This window comes from Ciconia boyciana, chromosome 8, assembly GCF_034638445.1.
Source record: "Ciconia boyciana chromosome 8, ASM3463844v1, whole genome shotgun sequence".
NCBI classification, from domain to species: domain Eukaryota; kingdom Metazoa; phylum Chordata; class Aves; order Ciconiiformes; family Ciconiidae; genus Ciconia; species Ciconia boyciana.
In genome coordinates, this window is record NC_132941.1 from 61,853,751 (window position 1) to 61,871,258 (window position 17,508).

Here is a 17,508-nt window from a genome sequence, read left to right on the forward strand (position 1 = left end):
TTTGCTAAACTACATCCATCCTTGGGAAAATCCATTGCAGGAAGGCCCTCTCCTACAGTCACAAGGTTCACTGCTGCTCTTTATCATGGTGGAAGAAGTGAAACTACCCTAGAGCAGGGCTTACAGGTTCTTAGGTCAGGAGGTCTGCAGGAATTCCCAGCCCTTGCCTGGGACTGCTTTCACCGCGTTCCGTGTCTGCAGCCCCGTAACCTACTTTTGCTAGTGGTTTCTAACAAAGAAGAGAATCTGCATATTAATACACAGTGCAGCCTGGAACCATAATACTTTCAGAAGAAAATTAGCCTAAGGCTAGTTGGGGGATGCCAGGGGAAGCAGTGGCTCTGTTTGTCTCTGCCTGTCACTGGTCTCTCCTCTCCACAAAAAGGGCCCTTGGCATGACTCCTCCGTGGGGTCCAGTGCAGGAGAACCCCTGGCCAGGCAGGGAGATGGGATGTAGGACCCTTCTTGTTGCTGCTGTCTTAGTGGGATGGGAGAGAGAAGCCAGTGCAAGATGCTTCAGCTACAAGGTGCAGAGAGGGTGTTTGAATTAGGAAATGATACTGTAATATACCAGGACTTACAAAACCCAAATAATGGATAATTTTGCGAAGCCAGGATTTTTTATTAGCACTATTGAGGGGTGCAGAAATACAACTGTACGGACCATTTTGAAAATGTGTTCCTTATACAGAAAGATGATGATTTCTAGATTAGACCTATGGGAGGTGAAGAAGCCAGGCATGAGTTTAAGCCATTGCTAAGCCTGTACTGCTTTGAATTTGTGCCCTATGCTAGGTCTTACCTCTGTTAAATCAATAAAAATAATCAGTTTTTATTCTGGAATGAAACCTGCAGCAGTCTAAGGATTGACCTCCATGTGAAAAGATGAGATTTTTAGAATAGATGTCAGTTTGACACAAATTACTCTCTGGTCGTATACCTAAGTGCTGAGCTGTTTTGAGATAGATCATCTTGCTCAGATGATACTGAACAAAGAGCAGATGATGCCTCCTGAGTGCCTGTCTGTAGTGAAGAGTAAAAATAAGTGGCTTGTATAGACATGGCTCTCGAAACTGTTGGATGATCAGAGGCTGTGTTTAGAAGCGCAAGGTGCCGGCTTCCAAGAGCATTGCACGTGAGAAGAGCTGAGCAGAAGCTGCCAAGCTTATAAGTAGATGAAAGCGTTTCTTAGCCTTCATTGTTTGGCAAGGTTTGCTTCTGGTTTTGGGGCAATTTGTTCTGTCAGAACACAAAGTTAGGTTTCAGTGAGGGCCAAAATAGATGAGACTTGAAGAAATGTCGTTTTCTTTCTTGACTTAGGTAAATGATTTGAAATGGTCAAGTAGCTTTTTCTGTACTGTCATAACAAATCAGCAGACATGAAAAAAACTTGCATAACCGTGCTCTTTCCTTAAGCTTAGCTGCCATTCAAGAACAGTTTTACATCCCATATAGTAACAAATACTGTGTTTTGAAAAGAAAGCAGGTGGCTACCATCAGGGAAGGCAAGGACGCTTAGTATGCTGATAGGAACTTAACTTGGGGGCCTCAGCTTTGAAAAATGCGTTTTGTAAGATGGAAGCGTGTCAAAAGTATAACATTGAATTTGAAAACGTTAAAGGACTTGATGAATATTTTTTTTCTCCCTATGTATTTCATAATAAAAAGTAGGTGTTAAGATTATACAGGTAGAAAATATGCATGATCAGATTGCCTTAACACATTAACATTAACAGAGTATTTGTAGGTTTATCTTTTTTGTCAGTTCCTTCTGTCTGTCTCTCTTTTCTTTGTCTTATTTGTCTTAGGATGGTAGAAGATGTGATGTCTGTATGTTCTCTGTTGTAAGTAATTCTAAGCTAACAATTCAAGTTTCCTCTTTGATTTATGGGCTTTTTAATTTTACTCATTTATTTTGCAGCATGATCAGTTATTATTCAGCATGAAGCTTTCATGTTAACTATTTCACTTCACTGGCACATATGAAAGCTAGTTTAAGTAAGATGCCTTGCTGTGAATGAGTTTGAGGAATCTATTGCCTCATTATCTGTTTGCCTATCAAAGATCCTCTTTTAAAAACTATATAGATTTTGTATCCTTGAGCTAAAATATGAAAGTTTTATTTCTACCATTGTACAACATTGTACAATCAGTTTTTCATAAATCCTGCATGAAGTGTTTCTTCTTCTTAAAGGAATAAGTTATCCTAATTACTTCTAGCATGATAACTAGATAATCAGTAGCATCAAACACACCAATATTCAGCTGTCCAATTTATTTTCCCCTCTAGATGTAGTTTTGATTTACCCTCTACCGACTGAAAGCCACCATTATCATTTCTAGTGTTGATTTTGCCATTTATTGATCAGGGATGAGCTGGTGGGCAGTGATTTTTGCTACTGCATCTCATTTCAATCATTAAGTCTTTATCAGCGAGTTTGGTATGATATTTTTCTCCCTCTTCTAATTAGTAGCAAAAATGCGTTTGAATAACTCTGGCAATATGCATCAAGAGAACAGGTGGATAATTGGTTTATTTCCTTGTAAGAAAATATTTTTAACCAATTTTGAATAAACATAAAGGCAACATTCATCATTATACACCAAGACATAATGTTTATTCTTCATTCCTTTTGCCTGATTGAAACCTATGGGATTTTGAAGGGCTACAGTGTCCGTGCTCCCAGTCTGCACTGTGAGCTGTCAGGGGAACTGGAAGCAGAATTGCCATATTTGCTGCTGTATTTGTTTTAAAGAGGGAGGGGGTCCGTTGTGCACATTTGTAATGATAGAGCTTTGTTCTGGCACCTTGGGAACAGCATCTGCCTCAGCTGTTTTGATGTAGTTCATCCAAAGCACACCAGTTTTTTTCTTAATGATTTATGGGGTCATTGGAGCTCACTGCCCAAGTTTATCACAGTTTTAATTCTCATTTATAGATGTGGTTTAGACCTAATTTTCAGATGGGAAACTGAAGCAGACAGAAGCTAAATAATTTGCTTAAGGCCACTGAAGATGTCTGTGGTGAAGCAGGGATTTGAATTGCAATCAAGCAGCAACTCCGTTCTGTAAATGTGTTGGTAGTTGGCATGAAAAATATGGCAATCCTGCTTTTCTCAGCTTTTGGGGAATTGAGGCCTGTTCCAAGTGCATGACAAGAATACGTACCTATGGCATGTTTCTCTGTGGTGCTGCTGCCTAATGGATGGGATTTTCAAGCAGAAGGGCTTACAGAGGTTGCATTGTCTGTGGCTGTCTCTTGCTAAGTGTGAAATGACCCCAGTCTTGCTGGTATTACCATATTAACTGTTTTAACTTTATTTTCAGTGATACATTTAGGGTGAAAAAATCACCAAAAAGATCCCCACTATCTGATCCTCCTTCTCAGGTAAAGTACTGCCTTATTTTGATGCATGTAATTTGTGTTCTTGTAGGGGCAAAAAAGGGAAATTTGATTTGTTTAATTGTAGAATTGTACATATAATAATAGAAGAGGTTTATGTAAAGAGTATAAGCATACTGGTGTTTAAGTATAGCACACTGGGCTATAATCATAAGGTGTTAAACTTTTGGTCTTTAGAAGTGAGTATACAATGTATATTAGTTCTAGTATTCGCTCTGGGAATTCCAGTTAGATTATTAGCACATGTACTTTGGAAAATCCTATGTTACAATGGAGCGACAATATGAATAAATATCTTCAATCAGTTGTCTGAAAAATGAGATGTAACTGTCCACCCTGGAATTTTTAGATGAGGAAGTAAGAAACTAAATGCATCAAACTGGTGGGCTGGAAGGGAAACAGAAATAAAACAAGTGGGCTGATCTACCAGGAACATGTGCTGGGATGGTCTTATTCCTTGTTGTAAACTGCCGGCAGGTGGTTTTCTTGGAAGAGAAGTTAACAAAAGCTGTTCTGCCTACAAAGGCCTACGTGCTTTGATGTGGCACAGCTCCTTCCACGCTGCTGTTCGTCTTCCTGTTACCCATCCTACCCTTTTATTTATGCTGCTTGACAGCCTAGAAGTGAAGAAAGGGTTCATGACCTCGCGGACCTACGAAGGCTTGCTCCCATGAGTGAAGCCTAAAAAGTCAGTTTTGGTAGTCAAAGACTTCAGTCATGGGTGATGTGTGCCCCTTATGTCAAGTGCCTAACAGATTTAAACGGCTCTGGATTTTCTTTCTTCCTTGTTATCAAGGCAGCTTTGCAATGCGAGTGTTTATCATCAAAGAGTTTAGTTATACTGGGAAAACTTGCTGCTAGGAGAGTTCTAAATGAAGTGCTTTAATATTTTTCATTAAGTATTTTATACAGAGTTGCAGTAAAGAGTACGGAATTAAAAAGATGACTGTGGTCATGCAGAGGAATTTAGGGAGTTGATTATTCAATGTGTTAATGAAAGATAATAGAATTAATTGGCACTTGTTTTCTGCAGGATCCCACTCCACTGCCTACTCCAGAAACACCTCCCGTCATATCCACGGTGGTTCATGCGACAGATGAGGAGAAACTGGCGTCTTCGGTGACCAGTCAGAAATGGACCTGCATGACTGTGGACCTGAACACAGATAAACAGGATTACCCGCAACCATCTGATCTGTCTACATTTGTTAATGAGACTAAATTCAGCTCTCCTACAGAGGGTATGCTTTATAAAAGACTGTCTGCATCCAGCTAAATGTTATATTTACTGGGGGCGGAGGGGTGTTGGTTCGTTCGAGGATATTGGCATATATTTTGCTGAATGCAAACTGTAGTATTTGGGAACCCGAAAAAATGATGCTCTTTGGACCAGTCTGGGGAACTTGGCAGTTCTGGGGAGGTGAACGTATGACCCCCATAGTCCCACCTTGAGTTTTCAAGAAAGAGAAGAAAGGAAGCTTAAAGAAAAATGAAAGGGGCCTGCAGAGAAAGGCTTTTGCTTCCTTTGCATGGTTAATTGTAGACATGCTCTGTTCTTCTGTGCGTGCTACCTGTTCTCTCGGTGCCTTCAAGGGAGACTGGGGTCTGATACCGCTCTTGGTTAGTGCTCTTGGATCCAGAGTCACTGAACTACTGATTTTGCCTGAGCCTGTTCCTCTAACCTGAATGGGAGAAGGTCCCAGGTTAAAATTCTGCTCAAAGTTTGTGTATTGCATTAAGACCCTTAACATGCCATCTCTCCTTCAGGTTCCTAGGATCCAGGCATCTTCATGCATAAAAATGGCCAGGATATTCCCTGCATAAGATAGTTACCATTCACGTGCCAGATAAAATTTCCTTGTAGATAAGCTTATTAGATTTTTCCTGTCGTACCTTCCTATAAGCAGTTGTGAGCTAAAGCTGGAAGTTTCTGTTAAAAGAACTGTCATTCCAGGTCTGTGAAATGTGGAAGAGACAGAATTTAGAAAATTTGTGTGTGGCCTTCCTTGGGGTTACCAGAGGGAATACTGCTTTGCAACATCTGCTCCAAGGGCTGATTTTCAGCTTTGTGGGTGGGAAGAATGTATGAGTTTAACTTGGCTTAAACTTTTTCTTCTTGATCAGAATTTATTTTTTTTCCCTAACCTTTCAACCCTTGTCCCAATCAACCATTAAAGCTACTTTATGCCATTTTAGACTGGGTCTGAGGAGTTTTTGCCTAATTAAGAATTGCTAAGCTTTTAGGTCAAATGTGTTTGACGTTAAGAGGCATGAATAATCACAGTGGTTTTAATGGGGCTGCACATGTTCATATGCACATGCTTGTATGTTTGCATGGCCTGGGCTTTTTGGAAATCTGTTGATTCTTCTGTTCAGATGAAGTATTTTGGTCTGGATAAATCCATTTGGCTTTATTGTCAAACTATAAATTTTAGCAATTGGCTTCACTTAATTTGTATATAAAAAAAATAAAGGAATATTTTTTAGAAAATAAGCCCCCCAAATCTGGGAAAATGGAAATTATATGGAAGGAAATAGAACAAAAGAATAGTGAGAGATACTCTAAGGCAATCATTTTATCTATCAAAGTGGGTAGAAGAAAGTGAGCAAAGCTCCTAATTAAATGCTAATCATCTTGTCTCATGTGTGCTGCATGGTATAGTCGGAGTTTCAGATTACATGCTAATTATAATCAACAATGCTTCCGCTTTTCAGATCTCTTAAAAATAATAATTTTTTTCCCTTGACAGTCTTGCTCCTGCAGCATTGAGAAATTTTTTGAGTAATTCCAGGGCTGTTTCTCAGTGCGAATATTTTTACCCTTCCCAGATACTAGTATGAGTGTTATCCTGTAACCTAACACTGCTTTTGTACAGATACAGCCCAACTACTGAGTCAGCCAATACATCCAGCTCTCATCTGTTGCATGCGCTGCTTATAACTGCTGCCATTTTCATGTTGCACCGACCCGAAATAAGCAGTAATTATTAGCAGAAAATTCTGATGTAATCTTGCAGCTATTTGTAGGAGGAGTTGGAGGACATCACTTAGTAAGTCTGTTGTACGTATTTATAAAAGATAATTATCTTATTTCATGGGATATCCTGGGCATTTGGAATTTTGAATGTGGAGAGATAACCGGAGCCTAAGATTTTGGAGGGAGATGATGTCTTAGAGGAGATACCTAGGAGAGGAGATAGTGTCTAATTATGCTGTAAACTTCTGAGAGCAATGAGACAAAACCAACTGCGTTTAGCGAGCCATGTTAGTCCTTTTGTTTCTAGTTGAAGTATTTCCATCTCTGTTCTGCCTTTTTTAAAAATCAGTAAAGTTAAATATGTGTTGTCCCAAAAGTCAGTTTGGATTGCAATTGCAAAGCCTCTCCCAGCCCTGCAGGCAGATGGAAGATCTGTGCCGGCTGTGCCGGCAGAGGACAGTGCCGGAACGTCTCCTGCCCGTGAGCGTGCTTGTACGCTTGCTCACTGATTGCTCTCTGGGGTCGTAAACCTGCCCCATAGACATTTGTGATGCACCTCACCGGGCTGTGTGTAGATAAATGAAGTACAGAAAGGCACTTACTAAACACTGGATGCTGTTCTCTGGTATTTCAGGCTTTTTCCTGCAATGCTGCATCCAGGAGGTGGTTTGAATCTCATAGTTTCAGTTTTGCTTCTGCTTTGACTAGGAAGACGCTTGTATCTGATACCAGGAGGTTGTCCATCTTGCCTGGCTCCCTATTACCATTAAAATATATGGTGCTAGGAATTTAAATGTGAGGAGCCTGCTATTATAGCGTTCTCTTCACTTAAACGTTTTACTATTAATATCTCCCACATGTCAGGTACTGAGAGTTTGTGGCTGTTCCTCTCCAGTGTTTGTTTGACAAAATACATAGACCTGTGGAATTACAGTGCTTGTACTCTACGGTGCTTTTTATTATAAAAAAATTTTGAGCATTGTAAACTCACATTGCACCCTTTGAAACATTTAAAAAAAAAAAAAAAACAGGTAAGAGACTATCTTTAGGGTTGATTTGTTTTTAAAGAACAAACATTTTAACGATGGTTACCGTCTTCCTGATAAAAGCCCTACTTTTCAAAAGCTGCCCAAATCTAGAAGAATTTTAGCACATACTTTTATCATAATGTAAATGCTAGTGTGCCATTTATTAGAACTTATCTATAATGGAAAGGAAATTATACAAGTGGTTTATTGAATTAACTCATGGAAACAGAGTAAAATACAGCATTAGGACAAATTAATGATGTTTTTAATTTTTAAATTAAGGTGGCATTGAATGAAGTCTTTGCTTTTATTTGGGTGCAGGAAGGTATGCTCTCTTTTCCATTTTTCTGTGTTTTATCCGTCTGCCTCTATATCAGCTGACTACTGGGTGACCATGGATTGGAAAGAAATAGTGGTTATTCCCTTCAGTGTAATTAGGAGATTAGAAGTAGAGAAGCAGTAAAGATTTGCATTTTTATTAGGGTTTAGATTTAGGGTTCTTCGTAAATCTTCCCGCCTTAGGCTTTTCCTCTGTAACTAAGACGTGAGAACAGCCCAGTAAGCTGGGCTTTTGTGTCACCCCTTGTTCAATGAGCATACAGGTATTTTATGTATCTTTTTGTTTTAAGTGATACCACAGTAGTCCTTCTTAATTAAGAACTGCATGATAAACATTAAGAAATAGAAATTACTTCATTTCTCCACAGCCTTTAAAATCTTTTTGTGTACATTAAAGGAAACTGATATCAGCATTACCAATTATTGAAACATGTGTTTTCTGTGATAAGATAACATGACAGAGGAAAGTTATCTGTGCTCTGAAAGCGCTCTGAAACTTTGTTAATATTCTGGCCCCTGAGGCAGAATCTTCAGCAAATTGATAAAGCTGAAATTTTTCAGGCAAATTCATTTGCCTGAAATGTGTCATAGGTTCATTGTTGAAAATCGGTGCACCTTCTACTTTCTCTCTGTATATTCTATTAATACCTCATAGAAAAGTATTGAGCAGAATGGGAGTGGCCCTTGTAAATGAGAAGAGGTCTCATTTACTTATGCAAAAATCATTTCATGGCATGTATTTAATGGCTCTTTTTTGTTTCTGTTGCAGAATTGGAATATGGCAACTCCTATGAAATAGAATATATGGAGAAAATAGGCTCCTCTGTGCCTGTAAGTTCTCACTTCCATTGCCATTCATTTGCATTCCCTTGTCATAATATACTATCCTGATAATGCCGTCAGCCTCACTACCCCTTAAATTACTTATAATGTACCTGCAGCAGATTTGCAAACCCAGTTTCTTTAAATTGGCATAACTGGGGTAAATTGCATGTGCTTTGGTTTCCTATATCCTGTAGAGATCGTTCCATTTTATTATTTTATTTTGAAGCTAGCATCATAGTAGTTCTTTCTGGAGCTTAAAAGCAAATCAGTATTTCCAGCAGTGTAGAGTACAAAGCTGTCTACATCAACTATTGAACTATTTTAAGAAACTGAGAGTAAAACTTTTAAGATGGAGGGAATCAGGAGAGAATACAGAATGAATGTGAAATGTGGAATGCAGTACTATACATTATCAGTTGTTTTGCCTTACTTCTATCTAATTCATGGATTTGATAGCTTGACTAGATCCAATGGGGGTATATCCACAGGGGAAAATCAAGCGTGTATGTCAGGTGCTTAAACTGATGAGAATAACATTGGTTTCAATGAATATTTTAGTAACACTTTCAGTCAAGGGATGCCTCCTGCCTGACAGGACCAGAAATCTGATTAACCCCGAAGTGGGAGAAGAAGAGCCATTACAAAGAATGAACTGTTTAGGTTTTGTTCTTTAATGGTTTCTTCCTTAAAGGGATCATCTCAGTATCAGCATAGACTGTATTACAGTCTTATATTATTAGTTGTCTGTCAAGTCATTTGGTCACTCAAAGCTTCAGTGACCTGAATTAGCTTTAATGGAGAATGGTTGAGTTGCTTAACGAGTCTTTCTTTTCCTATTGCCAGCAGGATGATAGCACCCCGAAGAAACAATCTTTATACCTGATGTTTGATGCACAGCATGAGAGCCCAGTCAAATCACCTCCCATCAGACTGTCTGATTCCACAACGCCATGCTCAGGGTATGTCACTGCAAGCAAATTCAGCAATGGAAAAGGATGGCAGGGAAATGGGTTACCATCATAGCACGTACACAGGCAATTCTTCCTCTCTCTGGCTCTCTGTTGCCGAGTTGTTTGTTTAAAAATAGATTCCCATCTGTGTACGCATATGATAGAGAATAGAGGGCAAATATACAGAAATTTTATAATGGGAAGGAATAAGGACATATATTTCTCCTTCATATTCTTACTAAATAGAGTCACAGTGGCAACTGTTTCACTAGACTGGGGCTTCCTACTTACAGTTTTTTTCTCAGATACTGAGGTCATTTTCATGTCAATCTAGAAATCTCCTAATTGCAACTTTTCACTTGGCCTTTCCTAGATATATTTTCTGAACAAGGAGTCTACTTCATAAGAACAGGATGTGGAGGTTGTATTTACTTCCAAAATTTTGCTTGTTAAGGACATCTGTTCTTGTTAGTAAAAGTTGTTTGTTGGGACAGATGTAGGTCACAATGGGAAAGGGGTAAAAAGGCAAGTGAGAAATATTTAAGGAATGTGCATAACATTTCTGATAGAACTGGCTTTATTTAGATGACTCTGGTGCATTACTTTGAAAGGCTATTGCAAAGTGTTAAGAGATATAATGATATAAAGTTGAGTTGAAACAAAAGTTTCAGTAATGAAGAGGACTTCCTTAGCTGTTCCCAGAAGCAGAATTGCAAGGGCCTTGTGCTCCACCCTGAAAGCATGTACACAATGTTTTTCCAGGTCAAGTTTTGAAGACCCTGAAGCCCAGCAATCCTCTGGAATGAAAATACAACATCCAGCCTCCCGAGTCCTAGCTGCCAGCCAAGAGGCACACTTACAGTCACCTGACAAGTCAAAGCAGAAAGACCTAGAGCCCATGACCCTAGGAACAACTCCAGAGGCTATTGAAATAGTAAGTAATTTATGATAAGAGTTTGGGAATCATTTTCCTGCAGAAATTTCTCATGTCATAGGTAGCAAAGGTGGATCTCGAAAGTAGAGTGAAACTCAGCCTGATACTTAAAGATCTTGGTAGCAGTATGTGGTAGGACCCAAATGAGGGAGGTATGTTGATGGAACTGATGGAATTCAGAAGAATTTTCTGAATTCTTATTGTAGCTTAACATGTTCTTGTGATAACTTATTCCAAGTTGATACTTTGAAGTGCTTTTTTTCTCACACAGGCTTTTTTACACTGTCCTTTAACCCAATATTTGAAGAAATATTTTATACATAAAATAAGGGGTTTTACATAAACATAGAGACATGATTTGTTCTGTTGCATATACTGTGAAATTTCAAAAATGTGTTGGTAAAGAACAGGTGCCCTTTCACATTTTTGTATAAACTGTTAACTGTGGTGTTGTCATCTGATACTGATAATGTAAAATTCACTTTTTTGATCGTTAGAACTCATTCCAGCTTCCAGTTAAATAACTTTTTTCAGTGGCTTCTCTGGGTTGGATTTGAATTAGTGGTGAGCCCTTCCTTGCTTCCAACCTGTGCTGCATATAGACTTTAGAGCATTGGTTCTCAAATTCATGGAGATTCCCTCAAGGCCTCCACTTTTCCAGGCAAACTTTTTCACAAATGCCTACAGCACTAGGCATGCTAAGCTATATGACAATATATTAACTTGGGAGTCAAAATAAGAAGCAGCTCACTTTAATACTATGCTTAATTTATATTAACGATGCTGTTGATACCATCTCAAAAGACATTTTTTATGAGCTTGGATACTTTTCCCACTGCAGGGAGTCTTGGGTACTCAAATCCCAGAGGTCTTGTTTTTGCCATTCTAATTCCGTCCACCCTCATATTGTGTATTTATCCTGATCACGTTATAATCGTGAACATAACTTAGTTTATCGCCAGTAAGCAGCAAAAGACTTTGTAAAGACTGCAAAAAGAGTCTTGCTGAGGTTCCGCTCAGTTCTGGTGGTCTTCAAAGCTTTTGGACTGCCTTAGAGATGCCTGAACTGAACATAAGCTATTGTATGAACAACATCTATGCTAACTGTTTGAAAAGTATTGTAGAAGTATTGAGAGTGGGCTGTGGTCCATGGTTTGATAGCCATTGCTTTAGAGGTCCTAGTATTACTTACTTCATGTTTAGTCTTGGAAAATTTACTCAGCTTTTAAATTAGGAGTTGTTCTTGATGTTTGTCTGTTACACCTGTGAATCGTGTATTCAAAAGTAATCTTCAGTGGGGCATGAAATTACTAGGAATCAAAGATGTGCAGACAGGTATGTTGCTTTTGGCCTGAACTACTTGGGCAAAATCTCTGTTGCTTATTCTATATCCTCCTTACCCTTCAGACATCTCCTGAAGACTCCTTTGTCTCTGCTGATGCTCTTCTCAATAGGATATCTAAGAAAACCTCAATATGTGATCAGCCTGAATATCTAGATCCTGACTTAGCAGAAAAGAACCCCCCAGTATTTGCTCAGAAACTTCAGGTTTGTAGCAGAACTATAAACGTCACTTTTCTTTTAAGTTTGTCTATACACAGGTAGAGGAATGCTTTGCCTCATCTGAAAGGGGTGAGGGGAGGCTTGGACGGGAGGTGGGAAAGAAGCAAAATAATGATTTGATTCTTTCCAAAGTAACTCTGGCCTTTCAAGAACTTAAGGAACAGAGATATTTTAATTTATTTCATATAATACATAAAGTTAAACTTAAATTTCCTCCACACTTTCAGGTATCCTATACCACTGATGTATATATTTTGCAGCAGTCTTTATAAAGCAAATCTTTTAAGCTTGACCACAGGACTTGATGTGTGGGGAGTTGTCCTGACACCTGGCCTTAGTAGGTCTGTATGCATAGCTTCATTTTCAGAGATTTAGGCCCTAATTCTGCTGAAAGGAAAATTAGGCTTTGTTTTTCTGGTAATCTATCTAATGCAGAATTTGGCATGGCTTCTTCTAGGAAAAACAAGTTTATCTGCAGAGCAGTTCTGTATGTCAGAACATATTTTCTAGAATATTTAAAGTGAAACTTTAAAACAGCAAAGGTTGACTTGAGAGCAGCAGCTGGCATAAATTAACATAAAATGAAAACAAAAGGAGAGGAGTCTGTGAAAAACAGCTTTAGCTTTGGAAAACATTTATTTTACCCAAAGTGTTGTTCATACTTACCCCCTAATAAAAATTGTTTGTCTGTACAGCTACCTCAAAACTAACAAAAAACTGGAGTTTTGTACCAATGTTCTAGTCATGAAAGGAATATGGGATGCATTTGTCACCCAGGAATTGTCAGAATTATACATTAAAATATAACATTCCATTTTTGAATGTGTTGAACATTTTTGCTATGTTCTTAATACATTTTTTTCTGTGGATTGCTCACAACCAAACACTTGACAGGAGGAGTTAGAGTTTGCTGCAATGAGGATAGAAGCACTGAAGTTAGCCAGGCAGATTACCCTGTCTTCTTTCTGCTGCGAGGTATCTGTTTTGTGCCTGCCATGTGTGTGTGAGTGTGCACAGACTAAGAAACCGAGTGCTGCTTTGTCTTTAACAAGGTAACTAAGGCTCTCGGAGTGCAGTGCTAAGCTGTGCGCACCTCAGTGTGACATGGAAGAGCATGCTGAAAGCAGTACTGCACACGGAAATGCTGTCACCTGCTCCACTTACAGAGTACCGCTACATCCATATTAACAAAAGGCAAATTTGAAGTCAAGAATCAGGCACATACCTTTCGCAGGAGACAGATTCTGCAATCAGGTGGCCATTTGTCTTCTGTCTAAGGCAAGATTTGTCCCAAAATGTTTAATGGCAAAACAATACCAAACCTACTTCTTATAAAGATGCTATAGATTTTGACTGTAGGGGCATTTTGCCTTTTGTTGGTATTTTCAGCTTGAAATCAGTCACCTTGACCCTCAAAGTTCAGAAGTGAGAAGTTCAATCAACCCTGCCTTCAGGCTTCTGAAGAAAAGGACTACAGCAGGCTTGGAAAGGCTGTAGAGCTCCCAAGGACAAAAGGCCTCCCAACACAATGTGTCTTTATTCATGAAGATCTAAAGCTTTTTTTTTATTGCTACTTCTGTGTTGTGCTGGCTGGTGCCTCCTCAGAGTGATGCTTTGCACGGCTCTAGGGATGCACATGGTCCTTGCTGTGTTTGGAACAGGACAGAAAAGCTCACTCTGATGCGCTGGGTTTGGTGGTTAGCCAGTTGTGCAGCCAGTTTATGATGCCCTTCATGGTCCTTTTAACAAAAAAGTCAAGCCAAAAATGTTGGTGGCTTTCTTGGGAGGTGGTATCAGCTGAATGGGATGCTGATGGGATGGCAGTGTCTTGCTGCAGGGAGACATTTTATTCCAAATGAGGAGGATGTGCTTCTGACATGTTCTTCTCCAGTGATCTTCCTCTTCTTATACTGTCCATTAATAAGTCAATGGGAAGTCTTTTGCCTGGTTCTGTATCATCTTGAGTTCATTGCTACATAACAACATTTGAGGTGGTTATAGGGTAGAATTGGTGCTCTAAAGATCAGTCATAAAGTAGCTGGTTTATAAAAGTAAAGATTTTTGTAGATTAACTGTACTTTTATGAAAAAATAATGATCATATTTGATTTATTTTGCTCACCTTAAATAGCCCACGAGCCAGCCGTTTCCATGGTGCACATATACTTACCCCAGTAAACTCATTCCGTGCAGATTTATGGGTGTTTTAAAGTATGTGGCTATAATCTTTTATTTAATCAAGGAAAGTGTGCTGTTGTCTTCATTAGAAACCAAGATTAACTTTCTAATTAAAGGAGTGAAGAAATAAATACCATTTCCCCGAGTACTAGCGTGTCTGTGACGGTGTCCCCTTGCTCCATTGCCCTGAGTGGCGGGTGTCAGAAGAGGGTAGGTGGGATCCTGTCCAGATCCTCCGTACCTCCTATTCCCTCTCTGCCTCCTTGTCCTCCCAGCGCTTTGCTGTAGCATGCAGCAGTCAAGCTCTCCAGCACCAGGAAACGCTCGAGCTGAAACACATAATAATACCTAGATGCTCTTCACAGGTTATACAAAAAATTCTGTTAGACATCTGCATTTTTGCTACCAGCCAGCAATTCAGAAATTCACAAGCTGTACTATTGTAGACTGAAGAGAATAGGTTCGTATGTTTGTGAATTCTTGTGTGTTACCCAGGGAAGATTCTGCACTGCAAAAATGTTATAGTATGTATTTGATTATGTGGAGTTATATTTTAAAGATGCTTTTTAACATCATTACAGCATTTTCTTTTATATAGAACAAGTTTATGAACTCCTTAGAAACAGGGAATGGATTTCATGTGAGTTTTGAGAAAATGCCATTAATCTGTATAATAAAGATAGCAAAAATGATAAGCAGAGATGAGGAGAGAAAAATAAGCAAAAGTCCACCCTCTGACAGAGAATCGGTAGCATTTTGACGTTCACAAAGCCCCATGTTGGCCCAGTCAGAGGAGTGCTTTTAGCTGAATACTGTGGGTGTCATGGTAGGCTGGGAAGGACTTTTGTCCTTGCATAACTTTACGATTTCAGTGGGAGGCTGCTAATGTTAAATTAGGCTATGATGACAACCCTTGTGACCTACAGTGACTGATGGCCTGGATTAAGTATAATAGGATCCACCAGACGACTGCAGTGACTTAAATTCGGATGCTAACTGGCAGAATTCCCTTCTGGTTGGCTGGCCTCAGTTCTTTTCTTAACGTTGTATAATTACATTTAACATTTGCTAAACCATTACAGGATGGGGTAACGAGAATAGGTTGCTAAATAAAGACACAAGCACTTGTTATGGCAAGTTAGGCCATCGAAAATAAAGATTAAATACAAGCATTTTCTGCTAGTGCTAGGACTGAGAATAGGGATGTGCAGTTTGTTGTTCTCAGACAGGGAAGTTATTTGGCCACTCCCAAACTTCTTGTCACAGACTTCAACAACAGCAGGACTAGTCATCTATTTTTACATTGCCAAAGATTTCTGTCTTCCAGCGTTGCGATGAATTAACACTACTCTATTAAACAGTCTCCATTAGGGTGTCCTGTGGCCACTTTTTTATGGGTGCAACTTGAACAGAAAGCCAGTAGGGTTTGTGTCCACCACCGTACAGGTGCTGAGGCCACGTAGAGCTGGGTGTTGAAATAATATCCAAGGAAGGTGGAGAAACTGAAAGGAAAGGCTTGGGCACAAATGTGATTAGTGCATCATGGCTTGCGGGAGCTCTCGTGGTAGTGAAGGAGGAATATTTCCTTCAAACAAGGATACCATTTTTTCTAATAAAACTTTACAAGCAGAGAACTTATGCTTGGATTTTACTTGCTTTTCAATGTATTTGCAAGCACAAGTAGGTCTTGTTTTGCCTCCATTGACCTGTCTGCACACACATCAATTAGTTAAAAGAGTAGATCATTTGATACGCACCCAAGCAGTATTTGAATGCTTGTAAAGGGCAAGCCAGTTTTCAGCAGGGCTAAATCCATATTCCTCTAAACAGTACGATAAAACCTAGTTTTCATTTTCAGCGCAGTGCCTTTCTCTGTTTTCTTTCACTTTGACCTTCTTGAAGCGAGATAACTGCAGCTGGTTAATCAACGTGCATTTATTCCCTTTCTGGTCAAATATCTGGTTTCCGTAAAAGATGCTGGGAAGAGAAGAGGACGTGCGTTAGGCTCTTAGATATTTACACCAAGATTGCAGTGACCTACATTTACTAGTAATTCCCCTGCAGACTCTAATCTTTCTGTGCAAGGTTCAGTGACTTATAAATCCCTATGCTTATTATTACCCCAATTAACTGCTTACCTTCTCAGCAGTTAGGTGTTGAACTTAAAGCATTGACAGAGTTATTTTGGGTAATACCATCATCCTGTTGGTCAGGTTATATTGTTTTCTCAGGATAGGCATATTTGGAGGCAGCAAATAGCAGTTACTGAATTGTACATCAGTTTGGAGCTGTGTAATATTGGCTTTTGAAATAAAACCATGAGGACTTTTACTGGTTGATCCTGCCAAAGAGAGAACCCAGCAGCCCAGTTGTGACTCGTGTAAAGTGTTTCCAGAGTTAGGACAATACTGGTCGGACCACTACTGCAAGCATTTCTGCTCAATGGTTAAATTCCAGGAGTTTTTACCATAGTTTTTGGAAATTTTAAGTTGTTTTGCATGTTTTTGTTTTTGCATTACTATTCTTTTGTACAATGTACTCAAATGCAAGAGAGAACTAGAGAAAACTTAACTATATTAGTGAGATGTATATAAAAAATATGCATAAGTATGTATTAAACACTCTAACTGTTCTTTTTTCTTTAAAAATTTTCATCATCCTGGCAGTTACTTTGACACGTTTTTATATGAGCTTGAGAAATCCGTGTTTCTTTTGCCACAATTAATATTTTCCAGCAATCTCTTTATAAGATCCAGCAAATTAAGCTGCAGGAGGCTTTTGAAATATGATACATACAGTTCAACAGATTGATCTTCAGGATGGCCTTTCTTTTGAGGGCAGCTTTGATGATCTAATGGCTCTTTTTTATCTCTCGGATTTTCTTGCCTTGTGCTTGAGGAAAAACTAAAGTACATTTTTTTGAAGTTAGGATACTGAGTTGAGCCAGCAGTAGTCTTTTTTTATTGGCTGTTTCACCTTTACTCAGATCTGTGGATGGCACCATGTGTTTTTGTGTTTATACATTTACACAGATGTCTGAGCTTGTGTCCCAGATGTATTTTTTCCTGTTGTTGTATATTGGGAGATAGTTTCAAGAATACAGGCTATGTAGTTTTGATAGATCTTGTGATGCTTTTTGCTCACGTAGGAGAATCCACTGGATTTGAGGTTGCACCTCCTAATTATGTTGGAATTGATCATTATTTTGTGTGTTCATGGTTAAATGTAGCAAAAAAGAGAAGGGTTGGCCTGCTCCATAAATGCTAGAAGTAATAGTCAGTTGACTCCCGTGTTTAAAAATGAACAAAAAAT

General features: G+C 39.0%; 1 protein-coding gene across 6 annotated transcripts in view; it reads left to right on the forward strand.

Moving 5' to 3' along the window:
• TACC2 (transforming acidic coiled-coil containing protein 2) overlaps window positions 1–17,508 on the forward strand; it is a 90,655-nt gene that overhangs the window by 54,975 nt on the left and 18,172 nt on the right. For 4 of the 6 annotated variants that reach the window (XM_072870859.1, XM_072870861.1, XM_072870864.1 and 1 more), the window contains 6 exons: window positions 3,328–3,388; window positions 4,437–4,644; window positions 8,517–8,578; window positions 9,416–9,531; window positions 10,285–10,456; window positions 11,864–12,004. In XM_072870859.1, the coding sequence (XP_072726960.1) occupies window positions 3,328–3,388; window positions 4,437–4,644; window positions 8,517–8,578; window positions 9,416–9,531; window positions 10,285–10,456; window positions 11,864–12,004 (760 nt within the window). The remainder of the gene's footprint in view (window positions 1–3,327; window positions 3,389–4,436; window positions 4,645–8,516; window positions 8,579–9,415; window positions 9,532–10,284; window positions 10,457–11,863; window positions 12,005–17,508) is intronic. The other 2 variants (XM_072870860.1, XM_072870862.1) reach the window with 2 other exon arrangements.